The following is a 22763-nucleotide window of genomic DNA, read 5'->3' on the forward strand; positions in this document are numbered from 1 at the left end:
GAGTGCGTGGACATTGGGACATACATGAAAGCCTTGTTCATCCAGATTTTGGAAGTCCTTCTTGATAACGAGATGCAGCTTCATAGGGTTACAGGGTGGGCCTGACGAGACCAGAGAACGCCTGCCGTCCAACATTTTATTATGTGTCCACGATTTTCGACTCAAAGAAACAATACTTTGCAAGCCCAGAGACATTCATCCTTTGCAATTCCAGGGGCACAGGCGCGCACTTAATCAAGGTCTATTAGCCCTTACCCTGCAGAGACTTTCACCATGTGACCACATTTCTTCGTGACAAGGGCGTCGCCTATTCATGGGGCCATCTTTTCGCTTAGTCTTTCAATGGGAAGGGAAACTACACCAGCTCTGATCCTTATCTGAGGCTGCCGTCTGCTGAATATCGCAGCACCTGCAGAGGAGAAACTGCAGGCCAGTCCCCACAGCCTTCAAGCCCGGAAACATCTCAGATGGCACAGGGGCTTGGCATCCCCCAATGGACTATGCCTAGAGCAAGTGACCATAGCCATGGAGTAGCAGGCAGTGTTTGATACTCTGGCTGGCAAGCCTGACCAGATGGAGTAGACTTGAGCACCACTGCGGCTTGCAGATCTCACACATCAATAAGGTGGGGGGCTGCTGGGGTGGTAACACAGAGTGCCAAGCCTCTTTGGGAGGTATTGGAGGTACTTTGATGGGCCTCTACACCTGGGATTCCTACAGGATGTCTCTATCCGGAGCCAGAGGCTCAAGTTCTAATGGGACAGCGTCACAATTTGCGTTTTGGTTGGGGGAGTACTTACATTCCACACGGATGCACTACCCTTTGCTCGCCATACATATAGGACATGTCTGGGTTGTCTAAAGGTTGTCACCCTCAATGTAAAGGGGCTTAACAATCCTACCAAGTGCAGAGGGATTCTGTCTTATCTGAAACAGCCTGGCTGATTTATGTCTCCTACAGTAGACTCACTTGGTGTCCAGAGCCTGGCTTAGGCTTCCGTCCCGCGTCTTCCTGCAATAGTTCTTCTCCACAACCACCACCAAAACAGCACAGCTGGCCTTCTTGATCTCCAGCTCTTTCCATGGCTGGGTGAGCTTCAAACTTGCAGATATCAAAGAGTGACTGTTGGCATATAATGTGACCTTTGGGTACTGCACCTTTGCCATGGCTTCCCTGTACCTACCTAATGATGCTGAGGAACAATTCCTCTGATGAGCTGTGGTGGAGATGACCACCTCCCAAGATAGAACGGTGTTGCTGGGGGGAGACCTTGATCTAGTTTTTAGCAACAGCATGGACAGATAGGCACTGCTCTATGGTCACACTGGGACCCTTTCCTGGGAGGGAGCACATTGGTTGCGGGAGTTGCACTTGCAGGACATCTGGCAAGATTGACATCCAAAAAACTCAGGCTTACACTTTCTACTCACATGCCCACAAGACATATGCTCGACTTGATTATATCTTGGGGACAAGGAAGATCTGGGTTTTGGTTAAGACATCATACACAGAGCAGAGATGCTAATTAGATCATGTTACGTTATCCTTTACCCTTGACTTCCCAAGTGTGTTCCCTGACCATGGAGACTGTGGGAGAGCATCTTCAAAGACCTGATATAATAAAGAAGGTTACTCAGGTGGTAGCCGACTTCCTCACCATCACTGAAACTGGTGAGACCCCTATAACCACTCCCTGGGAGATGCTTAAGGTAATTATTTGGGGGGAGTTGATTGCCAAAGACCGTTCTCCCTAAGGTCCTGTTCTTCTTTCAGACCCTCCCGATACAACCTCCTGTAGGCATGCTGCAGTCCCTGCAGGAGTTGTGTTCCTTCGTCTGGGCAGAGGGAACGCCTCGCATGAGCCCGAGAAGAGTTACTGATCCACCATGGAGGGGGCATGGGGATCCCAAACCTCCTACATTTCTATGAGGCAACACAGCTGCACAGTTTGGTGTAATGGAGCAGGGAGGAGTCCGAGAAACATTGGCTGTTTACAGGGAGTGCAGAATTATTAGGCAAATGAGTATTTTGACCACATCATCCTCTTTATGCATGTTGTCTTACTCCAAGCTGTATAGGCTCGAAAGCCTACTACCAATTAAGCATATTAGGTGATGTGCATCTCTGTAATGAGAAGGGGTGTGGTCTAATGACATCAACACCCTATATCAGGTGTGCATAATTATTAGGCAACTTCCTTTCCTTTGGCAAAATGGGTCAAAAGAGGGACTTGACAGGCTCAGAAAAGTCAAAAATAGTGAGATATCTTTCAGAGGGATGCAGCACTCTTAAAATTGCAAAGCTTCTGAAGCGTGATCATCGAACAATCAAGCGTTTCATTCAAAATAGTCAACAGGGTCGCAAGAAGCGTGTGGAAAAACCAAGGCGCAAAATAACTGCCCATGAACTGAGAAAAGTCAAGCGTGCAGCTGCCACGATGCCACTTGCCACCAGTTTGGCCATATTTCAGAGCTGCAACATCACTGGAGTGCCCAAAAGCACAAGGTGTGCAATACTCAGAGACATGGCCAAGGTAAGAAAGGCTGAAAGACTACCACCACTGAACAAGACACACAAGCTGAAACGTCAAGACTGGGCCAAGAAATATCTCAAGACTGATTTTTCTAAGGTTTTATGGACTGATGAAATGAGAGTGAGTCTTGATGGGCCAGATGGATGGGCCCGTGGCTGGATTCGTAAAGGTCAGGGAGCTCCAGTCCGACTCAGACGCCAGCAAGGTGGAGGTGGAGTACTGGTTTGGGCTGGTATCATCAAAGATGAGCTTGTGGGGCCTTTTCGGGTTGAGGATGGAGTCAAGCTCAACTCCCAGTCCTACTGCCAGTTCCTGGTAGACACCTTCTTCAAGCAGTGGTACAGGAAGAAGTCTGCATCCTTCAAGAAAAACATGGTTTTCATGCAGGACAATGCTCCATCACACGCGTCCAAGTACTCCACAGCGTCGCTGGCAAGAAAGGGTATGAAAGAAGGAAATCTAATGACATGGCCTGCTTGTTCACCTGATCTGAACCCCATTGAGAACCTGTGGTCCATCATCAAATGTGAGATTTACAAGGAGGGAAAACAGTACACCTCTCTGAACAGTGTCTGGGAGGCTGTGGTTGCTGCTGCACGCAATGTTGATGGTGAACAGATCAAAACACTGACAGAATCCATGGATGGCAGGCTTTTGGGTGTCCTTGCAAAGAAAGGTGGCTATATTGGTCACTGATTTGTTTTTGTTTTGTTTTTGAATGTCAGAAATGTATATTTGTGAATGTTGAGATGTTATATTGGTTTCACTGGTAATAATAAATAATTTAAATGGGTATATATTTTTTTTTGTTAAGTTGCCTAATAATTATGCACAGTAATAGTCACCTGCACACACAGATATCCCCCTAACATAGCTAAAACTAAAAACAAACTAAAAACTACTTCCAAAAATATTCAGCTTTGATATTAATGAGTTTTTTGGGTTCATTGAGAACATGGTGGTTGTTCAATAATAAAATTAATCCTCAAAAATACAACTTGCCTAATAATTCTGCACTCCCTGTATAGATAGAGCAGTAGCGGGGGAACGTCTGTGGAAAATCCCGTTTCTGCGACGGGCGCAAAGAGCATGGGGTCTCTACCCCTCTCTGATTACTAAAGCCAATCTTGAAGTGTGGGGTCATGTGGCGACCCTGTCATCTTTTCCCTCCCCACTAACCCCAATTGTGGGCAATACAGACTTTAGCCAGGAGCTGGACCACACCACTTTCCTGGCATGGCAGGTGGTGGGGGTGTAGATTCATTGGCCACTTCTTTGGCAAAGAAGGCCCCGCCTGCTTCGAGCAACTGCACAAAGATTATGCACTGCCAGAAATTGAGAGAATGCACTATCTTCAGATCCACCATTGGCTCACTGACGCGACAGTTTGAGCCGTGGCACAGCTCCCGCTTACTTCATTTGAGGAATGGCTCGTAACTAAGACATGAGCTAGCCGCCTTATCACAGAACTCTGTGCTATTCTCCCTGGCAGTCAACACCTCAGAGCAGAAGAGATGGGCGCTTGAACTAAGACATACACTGACACACAAAGAATGCAACGAGATTTATTACAGGGTGCAACTTACAGCACATAACACTGCCAGTATTGAGACTGCTACTAAAATGGTTATGTACTGGTACCTTACTCATGTGCGGCTGCATAGGGGCAACCCTGCGTGCAGCATGGACTGTTGGAAGGGTTTGTGGTTCTCCCGCCGGAATGCTGCTTAATCTGTTGTAGGATTGCCCCAGGCATACACAATATTGGGACACAATATTATCTTTTGTAACTAGTGGATATCCATATTGGCTCTGGGATTAATCATGGAGGCGTACGGTGTATGTTATGACCTCGGTGAAGGAATATGTTTTACCTATGAGGCATTTGAGTAGGAACAGGAGACATGATTTTTATTTCAGTGAAGAGCCATACAGTTCACAAATGATAAAGGCTAGGCTCTAAAGCATTACATATCCCCCATCATAATAACATATCGACTGCTGAACATCCTCAGTGAGTCTATGTGTAGGTGCTGCAGTCTGTGTGCCACTTTGTTGTCCTGTCTGACATAAATAAAATAGCCCACACTGCCTGGATTACGGGAGCATTAAGCCAATTGTGTGCTATTTAATTTCAAGACTAGTGGCTTTAAAATCCACTAAGAAATGTTCGAATGTGGAACAATCCTTCGGGCAGTAATAATTATAATGTTTGGTAAACCGCCAGTACTGCAGCACAGAAATTATGGCAGCAACAAACATAATTATAGCAAATGCTAAATTACAGCAACAGTGGCACCTCGATTCCCACAACAGATATTCTAGGCTCCATCTGTTGGTTCTATCCAACTCGGAGACATGCATGCAACACTAAGCAACAGCAAGCAAATATGTTGCCTTTGATTTGCCTTGTCTGAAAACCTGTTCATATCCATTAAATTCATGGTGTTTCCTGTGTTCCTCCGCTCCTTTATTACTGCAAGGGGAGTAAGGGAGGGAGCAAAGGAGTATGATCTGTAGATGATGAGAATTGAACAGGAAGGGAGTGTGAACAGCAGAGAAAGCATTTGAAATCCAGTGTCTTATATTAGCAGTGGAATGTGTTGGAGTCAGTAAGCTTTAGTTGTACCTTTAAACTATAGTATTGGATCTCCAATTGCCTTTAAGCTTTTAGCATTGTACCTTCAATCGTCTGTTGTCAGTGCTGGTCTGCGGGAATGTTAGAGTCCAGATATGTCTCTCTTTCAGTAAAACAGTTACATTCTCATTAATTTGATTTGAAGTTTTATTGGGAAACGTAATTCATGAAACATTATTACCCTGTGTGCTCTGTTCTCAAGGTCACATATGTCAGAAATTTGAAAGCCTGCTATGGGATCACTTGAGTTTGGAAATGAAGATACCTTACCAAAGCGCCTTTGCGAGTCACAACATTTGCATATCACTTGTGTTTTGGTGCTTGGACACTCATTGCTCAAATGTAACTTAATTGTCATACCTTCATGCTTGCCACCCCACCACTCGAAATGCGAAACATGTACCAGCGTGGTCTAGGTGGAGAGCTTAGATACGTCCAAAACTACACACAAGGTAAGGTTGGACATCTAGAAATGCCTAATGCCCTCAACAATTAAGGAGAGATCATTTGGATAGGTCCCGCTCCAGCGTCCTGTAAATTCCTCTGTTATCTATAAAAACATGCTTTCCATGAATGTTAACAGCTGCTTTAAGAGTCTTTCAAGATTTGTCATGGTGACAAAACGAGCAAAACCTCTATCAGATATGTTGTCGTTTCTGTAAGGTGTTGGAAAACAATGCATTAAAAATTGTTAATTTGTCCAAATTACCATGTAATTATAGGACTTCAAATTCCTATTTTAATGAAAGGTAACCTAATCTTATTTCTTAATCAGCTGTTTTAACCATAGCTAAGTTGCTTCATATTTTTCATTGTAACACCTAAACACATTGTTTGCATTTCAGATGGTTCAAACACTATATAATAATGGTGCAAACTCCATATGGGAGCATTCTTTGCTGGATCCAGCATCTGTACTTAGTGGAAAACGTAAAGCAAACCCTCAGGATAGACTCCAGTAAGTGAAAACTTCTCATGTATTTTAGCATACCATTTACCCAATGTTGATACTGCAGTTGACGATCCCAGTAACTAAACTGTAAAATATAAAGATATTGAGGTTGAAAATAAACTAAAGAATTATAGCTATCCAAAACATAACATTGATAAAGACTCAATCGACAATAGAACCAAAGTGTGGTAAATTGAACTCTCAGTTAAATGACCAAACAACACTTGACAACGGGGAAAGGGGAAAGACCTACGGAGACGAAAACCTGAGCATTCCAGAATATGCAGACTGCACAAAAAGTATATTTCAGGAGAAATGCAGTTGTCTAAAATATATAGATTCTAGAACAATTTGCCTGGGAACTAACAAAGAAAAATGAACACAGGCATTCATGTAAATGGCAAAAAGTTGAACACTTTCTAGAACTGACTTAATTCTCCCATTGCCCTTCTTGCTTCACTCTTTGAGGATCTGTGCTGCTAGTAAGCCATCTGCCAGTAGCCGCTATCTAGTTGCAATTTCTTTAAGAAATAAGATATTTATGCTCTGCATAACATTTTAAAAATCATCCTTGCTTACTTCTGTATTATGTCTCTTTCTGAATCCACGTGTGAGTATTTGCACTTTTAAGTGGTGCAACTACAAACTGCTTCAAAAGCTTCTCAGTTGGAGCTATACACGCCGGTTGAGTGTATGAACACAGGCATGCATCACATACAGCATGTCTCTCTTTCTGAACTGCTGCACGCCTTTCTCAATTCCCTTTTTTTCTGCTGAACTTAATTGTTCTGACCTAGCCTATCTTGTGCTCAGCAGTTTGTGAGGCCTCAGCTCAGTTTCTTTTTGCCTTTTTTCCCCTGTCTCTTCCTTGAGCTCGAGTAGGTACTGCTGCAACACTCTAGCTTTAAGTCATGTTATTTTTTTAAACGATCATTTGCAGCATCAATACGTGCATATTTGGCATTTCTTGCCTTGGGAATTGTTATTCGATGGACAATGGCAATCTGGGGATTGTGAGTTCTTGTTCTTGACTACTTGGCCGAAAGACTGTCTCTGCTGCAGACATGTTTGTCTAGCTGTGTATTTTCTCCTTTTTTGTGAAGGTTTCTTTTGCCTATGCTACTCAAATGGTGTGATTATCCCCCCTCGCCCCCCCAATGGTCAATTTGAAATGAGTCCCATCAGAGACAGTAATGTTTTAAAAGACCCTCTATGGACTATAAAATCAGAGAACTATCCAAACAATCGTTCTCCCTGAAGTCTCCACGCATCCACTCCACCCAGCACCCCCTAACTTTTGGGGGATTTAAAGCTTGAAATCTCACACAGGCCAACATGCTAACCCAATTCATAAAGAGGGTAAGACCTCATTTAACAAAATCAAAATGGATGTGAATTGCAGTGGCAAGAGGAACCTACTTCAGGAGGCAGTGTCGCTGGGCCACTCCCCACGTCTATTACACCTATTAAGATGCCGCAGGTACAGTTGGAAGAAATAGAGGGACATCAAGTACTGACTGGAATATTGCAGCCGCTGCTGCTACAGCCCCAAGAGGATATGCTCCAATCATTATCAGAAGAAGTAAGGGTGCACCCGAAGGGGATGACAGAAACTGGATTGCGTGAGGTTCAGAATGAGCAACTTGTGCACCCTCAGAGTATCCTGGGTCCTGCTTCACTGTAATTTTTAAACCCACTAAGGAGTTAGCTGGTCGAAAATGAACACAGTTACGACAGTAGTCCTCTGAGATTGCAGCTCCACGTATTTATATGAGTTTGCCGCAATATTCTGTCTTCAGCTGACATTCGCTTTGAGATTCACAAGACAAAGATGTGAGAGTTACTCTTTTTCTCAAGAAGATCGATATAGCGGCAGATAAGAGTGAGCAACTGCCATCCAGACTGGTACCCCTTCCCCAGTTCAGTTGAGCAATAATGCAAATGGCTTACACAGATGCTCGTCACTAGTAGTCAGCAATAAGTCAAGGCCAAGGAGGCAAGCTCCGGGTCACCACAGATGAATCTTTTTGAGATGGAAGCAGCAAGAACAGTGACAGCGCAAACTCCAGAGGGATTACATACTCTGCTTTGTGTCGTTCTGCTATGCCAGTGGAGATTCAAAAAATAAAAGCAGCACATAAGAAAATACAGAGAGGAGACTGGATTTGATATATAAAGGTCTGCAAAATCTGAGTACCAGATGCACTGAAGCTGAAAAAGGGATATCTAGCTTGGGGGATGCTCAGCAGCTCCATTCAGAAACTACATCTCGACCCCTTAAGGATATGCAGCAAGTGAAGGATTAAGGAGAGGTCCTAGCAAAAAGATGCAGGCAATCCAATCTATGGCTTGTAGGGATTCCAGAAACATTTGGCCAAAATAAAGACTTATTTGAAGAAATCACTATGCTATTATCTAAATATTTCCTGTCCGATTCACACATGGATTTCTCAATTGCAGGGGCACACAGAGTTCACCTAATGGCCCCAAAGACGGTGCCAAACCCAGTAGTATCCTAGTCTCCTTCCAGGATTTCAGAATTTGTGAGGCGATCCTCAAAAAAGCTATTCAGCTGAAATCCGTAAAATGGGAAATGATTTTTTCTGGGCATCCAATAAACATTGGGAACTGAAACACTTGTCTCAGACTTTAAGAGCCAAGGGTGCCTATAAACACAGTTGCTGCATCCAGCTAAGTAGAAGTTTTTTTTTTTGGTGGGGTGGGGTGGGGGTTTCTATATGTATACTAATCCAGCTGATGTTGAGGTTTTATTGTCTCAGATGGGTGGCGTGAATGCTAAGGGTGCAAAATGATAACTTGACGCTGACCATTGGTGGCCCTCCTCTCTTGGGCCTCTCACTCGACCCAAGACCGCTGTCAAAATTATTGGCGTATAGGTGGACAGCACCTTAACTTTTGAGCGCAGGCAAAATCAGTGGCAGGCATGTGTTTCGGGCTCTTGTGAAGCCTCAAACCCACTCGACAGACCATTATTGAGGCAGGAATCTTATACCGGCTAGACTATTGTAACATCTTATGCCTAGGAGTAAACAAGCCAGTGAGTGATCTGTAGACTCCAGCCTGTTCAAAACGCGGCAACTAGGCTATTGTTCTCTCTTCCAAAATTCTGGCCTCTTTTGCAAACTGCATTGGATTCCTGTGGAGCTTGTGTACCACCCATAAAATCCTATTGTCCCAGGGGGCCCCCATTCTGGCTAGTTTGCTATCCTTGTATCACCCTTCATGGCGCCTCCGCTCAGTAAGCCTTAAACTGGCCACTGCTCTGCGCGCTAAGAGAGTATGAGCGGTAGGCTTTTCAATTTGTTAAAAAAGCTCCAGTTCTCTGGAATGCATGTCCCCCTTCTATCAGGAATGCCCAGCACCACTTGTCTTTTAGGAGAAGTTTGAAGACCTGGCTCTTTTCTTCTTAGGACTTTCTTTTTGGGCGTTTTGCCCCCGTGGTCATTGTTGTAGCTGGTTTACATTTCGGGACTAGCGACGGTAAACCCTGTCGCTGGGGAAGCAATGAGCTTTATAAAATCTATAACATAACGTTCAGTCACTTACGACAGAGAATGAACACTTTTTCTTTATCAATGACAACATGGTGACTGGGGCTACAGTTTGGAAGGCTTTTAATACCACAGATTGGGGTTTATGATTTCGATATTGCCTTTTCAAAGGAAGAACGATAAACTAAAACAGGACAGCCTACATAAACCGTTAGATGATAGCATGCTCCGCAAAAACTGTCTCTCTCTGCTCTTCCCTCATAGGAGCTCGTTTATGTACCTTTCTCTTCATAGTATTTCCCTACAGCAGGTACCAGCATACTCACTCGGAGCTACTTGTTTGCAACACCAAGCTAAAATAATTCTTCCATTTGAAGCATATAGATGTTCAGAAATGTTAGCTCTTCTTAATTTTTTAACCTTGTTAGTAAGCAATAGCAAATTCCCCTTCCAATGAAGCAACGCAAAACACAAAGAACAATCTTGTCAGCTTGTATCAAATAAAGTAAGAAAGCTTACTTTTATTTGAGGCCTATTCATGCCTAGTCCACTTATGGTACGTGAGCACACTGGACACGCCACTTGCTTCATAAATATAGCACATGTTTATGAGCTTTAAGACCAGCAATGCATGTTACCAAACACATATGAAAAAGTGCTGCAATTGAAAACCTTCTGTAAGTTACTGAAGAACAATCCTTTGAAGACCTAATTTTGTAAGTCTGCAAACACGCTAATTGTCTTTCACTGACTGAATGCATTATAGTCAGTATAGTTTATGGTGACATTTACTTTACTTTTAAACAGACTTCAAATTGTTGTATTTTCATGGATATGAGTTATAATCAATTAAGGTGAGATCCCTTGCAAATAATTGCAGCTTCAGTCCTCCATCCCAACCATATCGTGTGCCAGAGTCTGGTTGTCAGTTTCAGAACTGAGGCCTTCGACCAATATAATGATGAAAAATAACTTGGGTGTATATAATGCTTTATTCTACACTTTTGACATTTATAAACTCATTAAATAACGTGTTTTATTGAACACTGCAATAGTCTTCAATATGGTGGACTCAGAAGGATGGAAAATAAATTGTGCTTGACACGATTGGTATTTGTGACCTCCAGATCACAGGAATTGCTAGCAGCAATAGCTTAACTCACAGAGCCATGTTGCTGGCTGAAATGTTGCTTTACGGAATCACATATGTGAAATGATATGCGCTTGAGGGAAATGGAGTTATTTGTAATCATGAAAACATGTCTGAGTCTCATTCAGGATGACGCAGCAAATGGCTCTGAAAGTTTACAGATATCCTATTATGAAAATAATGTGCTACAAAATCGAAACAATGAAATCATGGCGGTACGCTCAAATAAAAAAAATTCTAGCTTACGCGTCAAGAATTTTCAATTCTATTAAGGACACGGAGGCGAGGATTATGCTATCTCTTTCTTTATGTACTCCAAACAGCAGCCAATCAATATACATAGAAAAACAAAAACTACAAGCCCCATGAGGCATATGTCCATTATCACGTGGCCCAATCACCACCCACAACTTCTGTCCATAAGTGTCACGAACTATCACGTCACTTCCTCTTTCTTTGGTTAGGTCCCCTCTCAAACAGTTATAACAACAAGTTCTTAAACTCTAAACTTTATGAAACGAAATCCTCTGGACCCGAACTTCTTGAAGGGTCGACGAACCGGACCTTGAAGGAGTTCCTCAGAGTAGGAAAAGCTGATTTCAAGTGTTCTTTTGATCAGAACCTGAGGGAAAAATATATACAAATGGTAATATCCCATACTAAGGTAGATAAGAAAGTTTTCAGGTCAATAGCATTTTCAAGAGGAATATTTCAGTGTCAACAACATTTCAGGGTGGGAAGAAATAATGTCTATTATAAATTCAAACGTATTGCAAACATATTATATTAATAACATTGTTTCTTAGGGAGGGATAATCCTCGCCTCCGTGTCCTTAATAGAATTGAAAATTCTTGACGCGTAAGCTAGAATTTTTTTTATTCGATTTCAGGACCGGAGGCTCGGATTATGCTCGTTTAAAGCTGATTAACAACCACAGAAGCAACATCTAACACAGGTTTTTGGTAAAACTTTCTGAAAGTGGATTCTGCTGACCAATCGGCCGCTTTCATAATGTCCTCTAAGCGAGAACTTAGAGCATATGTTTTGGACGCCATAGCGCCTCTCACTGAATGAGCTCCAAATACGTTAATATCTATGCCCGCTTCCTTCATTAACCATTTAACCCATCTAGACAAGGTAGCAGTTGAGACCGGTTTAAATGGCTTTTGTAGAGCTATAAATAGCTGATCAGCGGTATCCTGTCTAAACGGTTCTGTAACTATTTCATATTGTTTTAAACATTGAACCACACAAAGTTTTGGGTTATCTAAGAATGCTGGGTAAGATACTGACCTGCAATTAGTCTTTGTCCGTTTGGAGATGTTGAAAGTAACTCCTTCTGGTGAGAAAACCTTACCTGTTAGGTCTAAGGCTTTGACGTCTGAGACGCGTTTACAGGAAACAAGGCATAATAACATTGTCAATTTGGCTGAGAGTTGTTTCCGGGATAAGGAAATATTGTCTGGCCAGGATTCCAAGAATCTTAGTACAATGTTGACATCCCACAAGGTAGAGTATTTAGCCTGTGGGGGATTGGAAAATCGAATACCTCTAAGCAGCTTAAAGACTAACGGATGTTCACCTACTGGTTTTCCCTCAAGGTGGTTATGACCAGCTGAAATGGCAGATCTAAAGTTGTTGACTGTTCTATATGCTAGGCCCGAGCCAGCTAGTTCGGCTAGAAAATTAACAATCATTTCAATATTTGATGCCACTGGATTGAGATCCCGTCTATGACACCAATTAGTCCATCTTCGCCAGGCAGATGTGTATCTCTTGTGAGTGCCTGTTGCCCAGGCTTGTTTAATGAATGACGCAGCTTGTTGCGAAATTCCTAGGGAGTTCCATCTTGCCCTGAAACCTTCCAAGCTATCAAAGTTAGTTTCTGAGAAACAATCATTGGATGTTGATGATTCTCCGGGTTCAAAAGGAGGTTCGGGCGAGGAGGAATGAGAAGAGGGAGAGCACAGGTTAATTGAAGGGCAAGTGGGAACCAAGATTGGGCTCTCCAGAAAGGAGTCACCAATATGATTTCCGTTTTCTGGCGTCTTATCTGCGATAGTGCTCTGGGGATCATTAAGAATGGTGGAAAGGCATATCCCCGAAACTTCGACCAATCTTGGAGAAAAGCATTGGTCGCTAGTGCCAGTGGGTCTGGGCGCCAACTGAAGAAGGTCGGAACCTGAGAATTGAGGCGAGATGCAAAAAGATCTACTTCGCACGGGCCCCAAATCTTGGATATCTGTTGGAATATTATCGGATCCAGTCTCCAGTCGCTGAAGTCTGTCAGGTATCTGGAATTCCAGTCCGCTATCGCATTCTGGTCCCCTGGGAGATATTCCGCCATGATAGTCAGGCGTTGACTGAGGCAATAATGCCAAAAGTCTTTGGCAATTTCTGCTAGTATCCTGGATTTTGTACCCCCCAGTTTGTTGACATACCGAACTGCAGATATATTGTCCATTCGTAGCAGAATGCAGCAGTCCGTCTTTTGAGGGGAAAGACTTCTGATGGCAAAGGAGCCCGCCAGAAGTTCTAGGCAATTGATATGTAAGGTCTCTTCCCAGGTTGACCAGCGTCCTCCGGTTACTATCGACCCACACCGGGCTCCCCATCCCCAACGGCTGGCATCGGACTCGATCACAACCTCCGGGTGAGAGCCGAAGATTGCCCTGCCGTTCCAAGCTTCCATGTGTTGAAGCCACCAGTGGAGTTCCGCTTTCACTTCGTCTGTTAGGGGAATGAGAGCTGAGTAGCTGAGACCCTGTTCGAGGTGTCTGATTTTTAGCCTCTGAAGGGCGCGGTAGTGTAGAGGTGCTGGGAATATTGCCTGAATCGAGGAGGCCAGGAGACCTAATATTCTGGCAATGTTTCTCAGGGATATCATCTGGTTCGCTAAGGCAGCTCTCAGTTCTCTCTTGATGCCTCGGATCTTTTGAGGTGGGAGAATGAGAAGAGAAAGGTTGGAATCTATCCTGAAGCCCAAAAAGTCTATCACCTGGGAAGGAGTCAATAATGACTTCTGCGCATTGATAAGGAAACCTCATTCCTGCAGAAGGTTGATTGTCCATTCCAGATGCATCAGGAGTGTCTGGGATTTCTGAGCCATCAGAAGGATGTCGTCGAGGTAAATTATGAGTCTGACTCCCTTGGATCTCAGGCGCTCCATCACAGGTCTCAATAATTTCGTGAAGCACCACGGGGCTGATGAGAGACCGAAGGGGAGAGCATTGAATTCCAGACAATGTCCTTTCCAAAGGAATTGTAGGAATCTCCTGTGGGGTTGAAAAATGGGTACTGACAGATAAGCGTCTTGGAGGTCGAGACGCACCATCCAGTCCCCTTCTAGAAGAATGTCTCGCAACAAGTGGATACCCTCCATCTTGAAGTGTCTGTATAAAATCCAGTAGTTGAAGTCTTTGAGGTTTAGTTCTAGACGGTGACCTCCTCCCTTCTTGTCTACGACAAAGATGGGGCTTAAGAATCCTGTTGGATGAGGGGAGGCATAACTTACCGCTCCATTGCGTAAGAGGTCTTGTACCTCTGCATCTATAAAAGTCTGATCTGTTATGGAAAAATACATTTGTGTTGGGGGGAAGGACTGGCTCGGGGTTCCTATAAACTCTAGATGAAAGCCAGTAACTGTCTGGAGAATCCACGGATCTCCTGAAATTCTTTTCCAATTTTCTAGGAATAAACCCACTCTGCCTCCAAGGCGTACTTGTGAATGAGGAATAATGCTCACCTGAGTAACTGGAATCTTTGATTGCACCCTGTTGACCTCTGCGTGATCCTCGCCTGTATCTTGGGCGGCCGCCTCGGTAGCGGGTGGGGTAGAAGGTGGTATCCGATTGGTCGGCGTACCACGTGTTCCTTCCTCTTTGTTGGGAGTATTGGGGGCTTTGGTATGTCCCGCGGCCGGGCATACGCCCTCCAAAACGTCCGGCCCTGGCAAAAAGGTTACGTTTGAAGACCTTTTTAAGTGATAAGTGTGCTTTGTCAAGTGAGGAGAATGTTGCGCAGAACTTTGCTAAATCCTTAAGAAAGGATGAGCCAAAAAGGAGTCCATCGGCTGAAGGACCAGCTTCGGAGGTCGCCAAGTCTGTTAGTTTGGGATCTATTCTCATCAAGATGGACTTGCGACGTTCTGACGACACCGTGCAGTTTGCGTTGCCAAGAAGGCAAAGCGATCTCTGGGCCCAGCCGATCAGGACATCTGTGTCTACAGAGGTGTTAGATTGTTTGGCGAGGAATGCCATGTCTAGTATTTTTGTCAAGGGTCCTGTGACGTCAAGAAGTTTGTCCTGGCAAATCCGCCATGATCTGTCCAAGCCTTTTTTGGGGTCTTTGCAAAAATTTTTCATGAACGTTACCATGGTGGGGTCAATATCGGGAGTGTCTGTCACTTTTTCGTCAACGTCAGGTCTAGGGCATTCGGCCTTAAGGCATGAACGCACTTCCTTGTCAAAACTTCTTCTGACATTGTCATGCACGTATGACGCTACTTCGGGGGATGGGGTCCAGTTAGAGGCTCTGGGATGCATGATTTGGGTGGGATCAAAATCTAGGGTTTTAGTCAAGGTAGGTTCTTTCCTAGGTTTTTTGACAGGAATAGGGGGGTCCGAAGCGTCAGAGTCGCTAGAGTCAGAGTTGGAGGTAGAAGAGGATTGAGAGGAATCTAGGTCCATAGAAGTACTATAATTATGCTCGGAAGCATGTTTCCTAAATAATTTGTTAAATGCGTCTGCATGAATACCAGAGATCGGGTTTTCAACTTCTTCCAGATTTTTGGTTTTAGTTTTGCATTTAGATTTTTTCTCTTGGGGTTTCTTCTCTTGTGAAGAGGAGTGAGGTTCATTTATGCCAACCCTGTGTCTTGGCGAAGTCAAATAATTGCCCTGAAAAGGGGCCCAAAGCTTTTACCAGGGCGTTATTCACAGATTGCTGTACTCTGTTGTCCAGGGCTACAACTAGATTTACTTCTAGTTGGTTGCCCAAATCATCAGGATAATATCCTGTGTCATTGTCACTCCATTGTGCCATAATGAATAAAGGTTATATATGCTTTCTCAAACAGGGGGAGAGTGAACCCCTGGCAGGCAATTTATAGCCCTAGTCTAGCGTGGAGGGAGCTGCCTGAAACAAAGGAAAGCACTCTAGGCAGAAGCCTTATTTTATTTTACAACCCGTGTTCTATTCTGAACCGGGCGTCGGGGAGCAGAAAAATCGATATACAATACTGGGGAAGCGAGGTGAGCACTCCGCGCGTCTGCATTACGAGCCGTCTCATCAAGAGTGATGAGCTCGGCTCGAAATGTGCGCGCAAAGTGTGCGCGTCACAATAAACAACGGACTACACGTCCGTGTAGCGCTCCCGCTCCCGCTCCACAGGGCTAAAAAAAAACAAATCGGTGAACAGCCGATAAATCTAAAAACACATTAAGCCTATAAACACGGGTCAGCGCGAGCGGAATCGCGTCGCTACCCGGTTATGAGCATTCGGCAATACAATTGAGTAATACAATTCAGTAAAATAGTAAGAAAATACACAATTAAGTAGAGAGTAATGAAAAAGTCACTTATCTGCTGCGGAGCAGCAAAGAAAGAGGAAGTGACGTGATAGGTCGTGACACTTATGGACAGAAGTTGTGGGTGGTGATTGGGCCACGTGATAATGGACATATGCCTCATGGGGCTTGTAGTTTTTGTTTTTCTATGTATATTGATTGGCTGCTGTTTGGAGTACATAAAGAAAGAGATAGCATAATCCGAGCCTCCGGTCCTGAAATAGAATTAGAACACCCCTCGGTTTCTTTGCTGGATTTCGTCTCTGTGGGTTGGGCCGTGCACAGTCAATGGTATAGTATATCAGCAACTCTGGATTTATGTGCGCCATGTAATATCTGGGCATTGCTCCTTATTGATTGAAAGTACTTCACAATTTTCTTTTAAAACTTGCACAATGTATTCCCTATATGTTTATTATTCAACATGTTTTCAAGCAAAGATATTGTTTATTTCTGCTTTCTACGCAATTTCGTTGCAAATTGGAAACTTATTTTGGAGAAAACTGCTTGTAGAAAGTTGTATTAATGGCATTATGGTAAAGCCTTGAATTTGCCAAAGCCTTAGTTTTTGTCATTCAGTGGTTTTCTCTCAGTCTTTAAAATCTATATGCACCAACCTGTCTTTGAGTTCTGGTTAGTAATCATAGGCCCCTCATTAATTGTGTCAGCTGTATTCTTTTTTGCTCTCAATACAAGCCAGCATAACACATTTCACTTCTGAATTGTGTTTAATAAAGGAATATCCAAACCAGGCACTTGCAAAGGTGATAATCTAGCTAGGAACCTTACATGCCTCTCTGTCTTGAAAGTATAATATTTGTGAAAACACACCCCTCTCATTGGTCTTTTTTGCGCCTGATTTTTAGTTTGAGCCTACCAAACTGAAGAAGACCTATTGTCAGTTTACCAACAATTCCAAGTGAGATTAAAGCCCTCCCATTGCTTCCCATTGGTTGGCTTTATTGTCACTTCCATTTGCTTGCTTCACATTCAATGGATTTCCTTGTCCATCATGGGCTTTCCCTTCCCTTAGGCACAGTCTCTTTACATTTGTCCTTCCATTGCTCACTTTTAGGGAACTACTTTTTTTTTCTCTTTTTGCTTAAGCACTCATTGCATCTGGTTTCCACCTGTCTTTCTCATGTGCTTATCCCACATGCTGTGTTGTTCTCTCTTATTCCTGCATTTCTCCCACTCTGTGTTGCTCTCACTCGCCTGTGTGGTTTTCTCCCTCCCCAGCGCTCTGTGTTACGTTTGCTTGAATGCTTCTTCACTGTCCCTCGTGTTCCACTCTCCCTTGTTCTGCTTTTCCTTTTCCCTGCCCACTCCCTGCTGCTTCCAGCCTCCATCCGCCTGTCGGTTTTCCCCTGCAGTCCTATTTGTTTTAATTAATATTTAAAAAATGCTCTTCCACTACTTTGTTTTTTTTAAATTTAGCAATCCAGTTTGGGTTGGTAAATTAAAAAACAGGTGCTTTCGTCATTTTGTAATCATGCATGCTTTGGGAATTGCTTGCGTTTTTGTGCCGGCTTGCTCTTTAGAATCAACCACTATGGATTACCTTCACAACTTAGCGGTTTCTGGAGTTCACGGTCAAACCACAACAACTTTCTAATGAAAGCTTCAGTTAGCATTATAGAAACACCTGGATGTTATTGTAATCCTGGTCTCTTTTCAGTTATATGTGGTTACACATTATTGGCTTCCGGGAATTTTGTAAACCTTCATTCATTCCTGTGTGGTATGTCAAATTGTTATGCATTTGGCACTTCAGGGACTTTACCTGATAATCAACATCTTTTCAATTGAGTTGAGGCACTTCAGATGATGTGGAAACTACAGTTGCTATGATTCTGTTGGGGAAATGGGGCTGGAGGTTAACTGGTGAACAATAGAACTCTGTTACTTACACATGGTTTAAATAGTAAGATGCCATTTGTATTTAGACTTGAAAATGCCTTAGGAGAGTTGAAACGCATGCCCACTCCTGAATAAACGAAATGTGCTCACACACTTTTTGGTCAATGGCAATTCTTTTTTTCTTGTGTGCAGTGCTTTTTCCCTTTTGAAAAAAATATTTTAATTTCTGTAGGATGGTTACAATCTCCTTTGAACTTCCTTTAATCCAAGTTGTGATTTGACAATTGTGGTGATGAGAAAACAACATATATTTGTATAACTATTTAACTGAATTCATGGCAGTGATCCACCAGATTACCTTTTTTGTGTTTGTTTGTATTAACCAACCTTCTGATTGAAGGACATGAGTGTGAACATTGTTTTGCTTTTCTTTCTTTCCATCAGCCCAAATAAAGCAGAATTTATCAGAGCCAAGTACCAGATGTTGGCATTTGTCCATCGTTTACCATGTCGTGATGATGACAGTGTTACTGCCAAAGATCTTAGTAAGGTGAATCTACTGTTTAATCTCCACATTGCTTGAGCACTTTTAAAGGCTTAAAAATGAATGTCCCCTTATTAAGGTAGCTGATATGAAAGTTTAACTGTCTAGAGTAACTTAATTGCTTGGTAACAATTGCTTTCTTCTGTGATTTGGTGCAGATTCATGTCTATTAGCAAATCAAATAGGGAAATGGGGCATGACTTTGGGTGGGTGGACTCAGGATGTTGGGGTTATGTAATTCTTACCGCATGCCCTCAGGTGAAGATAAAGCAGTCAGAACAGTACATATTAATAAGGGCATTGTCCCATCTAGGAGTAGATTGCCATCTCCACTTTTCTTGGCATCCTGCTATATGGCCTCCTCTCTTGGCTAACAGTAATTCTGTCAGAGGGCTCCTTTATCTCTTCAATACATCTTACAGTGGTAACAGCCTGTCACTGAGGGTGAGTGTGTGGTATGACCAATGGGCATAATGGGCATTTTAGGAAACACCCTGCTTCTTCCTGTTGATATAATTAATAATTGTCTCTTACCCCTACCAGTATGTAGTGCCAGTCATAATTACATGCCCAGTGACAATTCCCTGTCATATAAAAAGGCCAACCATTATGCAGGATACTTTGGAGTCTGGATCTCAGTTTTTTTCTTGACCCAAACAGGAACTCAGTCTAGATGTGCCCTTTACTGTTAATCTCAAAGCAGAGCAATTCTCACCATATCTAATATATATGTCCTCCCAGCCATGTGTGGTGGCAGTGAAGAAACAAGGTACACCAAGTAAAGGAGTGACCTTTGGGATGAGACCATTGCCTGACGGGTCTTGAACTTCTGCCTCATGTTCAGCAACCCACATACAGACTGACTAAGCACATGACTTTTGACTTTCTGCCAGCCAGTCTTTCCCAGCTTGCTTGGGACTAGTGTGATGAGGATGTGTACTGGACCCTGTTTAGCCTGACTAGCGAGCATTTCTAACCATTGCTGGTCAGTAATGAGGCTGTCTGCAGGACTGTCCCAGCTGCTCTGGTTTGTGTGCTGCCTTCTTGCAGAGGGTCTACCCTGAAGGTCCCCTCAGGATTGGACCAAAACGTCCAGTGCTGAGAGAAGGGTGAACTTCCTGGTGTCCCAGCAGGGCGATTGTGCTTATGGGAGCAGCAGCAACATAGGAGGAGGAGGCAGAAGTGGGCGTCCTGCAGAGGGTGAAGGTGTGGGCAGCACGGGGACATGGTGCACCCTCAGCTAAAGCTAAGCCTTCTCTTTTTGTCAAAAGGGAGAGCTTTACAAATTGCTCTCAAATGCATGCAGAAATTCAACTCAAAACATCCAAAATGACTTTGGAAATCCATTTCACAGACAAACACAAGTTGCAGTGAATACATACAATGAAATATCAGCTATCTGCTTCCTTAGTTTGCATTTGAGTCAAGCAAACGTCATTGCTTCTCATGATAGTAGAAACTGTCTAAAAATCCTCAACCACTTTTCTGACTTTCTAGAAGTTTTGTAGTACAGTAGATCATCTTGGTTATAAACAGCAATAATCGTCTCTTATTGAGCACTTGAGCATCTATATCAACCAATTCAATAAACACCACATTGGCTGGGTAAATGTTGATCTCCTTTCTGTGTTTTCTCTCCTGACCATATCTATATATGTTTAAATAACCTGGTTGCAGAGCAGGACATCTGTCTTACTTTTTGGCTAAGGTCAGAGGGAGCAGTTAGATACAGGTTCACCAATTGGTTTGCACTAGGCATGTTTTTTCATCATCCAAAGTTGAAACTCTGATTGGATGTTTCCTCAATATATTGATAGCATAATTAGATATACCGCCCCTTCTCAATACATCTCCAAAAGCCGAATGCCAGCATCGTGGGCCCAGGGTGACATGGGTTTATTAGTTCTAGTGGAAACTTTTGATTCTTCTTTGGCCCTGGTGCTCTGTTTTTATCTGCCCTTTACATTACAGATGCTTTGTATCACCTTCTATGTGGAATTTGACTTTTTAAAAAAATTATTTGTCCTGGAGCATTCCGTCCTCTTGTTTGGGTGGAATTTCTTTTGCGTATTTTGATGTACTGTCCAGGCCCTGGAGCAAAAATGAGCATAGACACTGCCCCCAATTCTCTATTAAGAATGGTATGCAGGTGCAGGAACCAAAGATCAGAATGCTGCCATAAAGTAGGTGGACAATTATGTCTAAAAATACTTTTTGAAAAATTTACTTTGAATGAGAATTAAATCTAAACCTGATGAAAAATACTTACATTCAGAATTGACAAAAAAGTAAGCTTTCCTGTGGAAAGAGAACATGCCTTTCAAGTATCATCCATCAGCGAGACTCGTGCCATCTTCAAAGTGAGCTATAGTGCTTACTGTTTTTTTCCCCCACAATTTCTAATCGGTATTTTCATATTATTTCTTTGTGATGTTATAATAACACCTCCATCTTTATAGTAGTCTATGACTACAGCTGGGGCCTTTTCTCTTATCCTCTTCTGAAATAGCTCATTTTGCTTTACTCTATGAAGGTACCTAAAAGGTGAAGAATACAAAATGAAAAAAAGGGTGCTTAAACTCGTTATTGCATATTATTAGAAATCAATAGTTTTGATGTATTTCTTCATCCTTTACTTGAATTCATAATCTGATAGACATATAAACAATTATGGCAAGGTGTATGGGTCTGTGATGAGCCATTGTTAACAATAAGGGTTTTTGCACATAGCTTGTTCCTTCTATAACATTCAGATAATAAAATAGCAGTAGACACAAGGTACATTAGGTTAAACATTTTCCAGCTTCCTCACATAAAACCCAAATTAGAGCAACCAACCTTTTTTTTCTTTTTTCAATTCTAACTATTTCAGCGCAGTAGTTTTTTTTCAGATACTCGTTCAAATCATTAATAGCCTCCTCTTCTTATTCATAGCATTCAATGCTGTCAACAGATTCTCTGTCCTTCTTGCAGCCAAGGAGTTTGTACTTTGGACAACTACAAAGAAAGTGCCTTTTCTCTTTGAGTTTTATTGGGCCTGACTTTTAGCTATTTAATTACTTACCCACCAAGACCCTTTGAAAAAAGGCACAAAATTGAAGAACATTGAGAGGGCAGACTTCCAAGCAACACACAATAGCGTAATAGACAAAAAAAGGAGATAGGCTCAGTGAAAATCTGAAGAAAATAGGAGTTCCAAACCATGCATAAGCCATGGGCCTCCCGCCTCTTACACGGTACACCATGATTGTGATTTATTCCACTGCCATGTTGTGTTATGCATTTTTGAACACCTTTATTTATTATTTTTACATAAGCCTTCACCCTGAAGCAAGTTACAAAAATACCTAAAAGTAATCTGTGACCATTCTCATAGCGCCTACAATCCCAGACTCCTGGCTTGCATAGTTGCATAAGGCCCAACGTTCAAGGAACTTAAATCTGAGGCCATTTCGAGAGCCTTGAGGCATCACCACCCCCAAATATATACAGCCACAAGAATTGGAAACACAAATGAAGGATAAGCCCCAAGTATCCCAACACTCCTTACCATACGAATGACACTGACAGAAAACTGTGGAATAGGCCATACAACCTACAAAGGCTAGGTCTAGCCCCATATCCTCAAACTGGGGAAAATGATATGCAGCTTATCCCTAGTAGTCTACAGCAGAGAAGTACCAGCGCAGTAGAAATAATACAATTTTTCTTTCCATCAGGCCATGGCATGATCATGCTTTCAACCACCTTCTATGTTAACAAATAAAGGTACAGATAGAAAAGAAATACATATGGTGACCTTATGTCTTGCCATTCAACTGAGAAAAATATATCTTATAAATAAACAAGAATGCTTGTTTGTTCTCCAAAATACAGGGAGTGACATTGACACAATATGTTTTGATGCCTTAACTCCAAGGGAGGAGCCAAGAAGACAGGACAAGAAAGTGGGCTCTGAATGTAACACTCTTTTTCTCCTCTCTCTTTTGCCTAAAGGGTCAATAA

General features: G+C 42.8%; 1 protein-coding gene across 4 annotated transcripts in view; it reads left to right on the top strand.

The window, feature by feature from the left end:
- The window catches only part of GIT2 (GIT ArfGAP 2), a 374247-nt gene that overhangs the window by 39905 nt on the left and 311579 nt on the right, over nt 1-22763 (top strand). For all 4 annotated transcript variants that reach the window (XM_069214722.1, XM_069214720.1, XM_069214724.1 and 1 more), the window contains exons 3-4: nt 6018-6130; nt 18659-18764. In XM_069214722.1, the coding sequence (XP_069070823.1) occupies nt 6018-6130; nt 18659-18764 (219 nt within the window). The remainder of the gene's footprint in view (nt 1-6017; nt 6131-18658; nt 18765-22763) is intronic.

This window comes from Pleurodeles waltl, chromosome 11 (genome assembly GCF_031143425.1).
Source record: "Pleurodeles waltl isolate 20211129_DDA chromosome 11, aPleWal1.hap1.20221129, whole genome shotgun sequence".
Classification (NCBI taxonomy): domain Eukaryota; kingdom Metazoa; phylum Chordata; class Amphibia; order Caudata; family Salamandridae; genus Pleurodeles; species Pleurodeles waltl.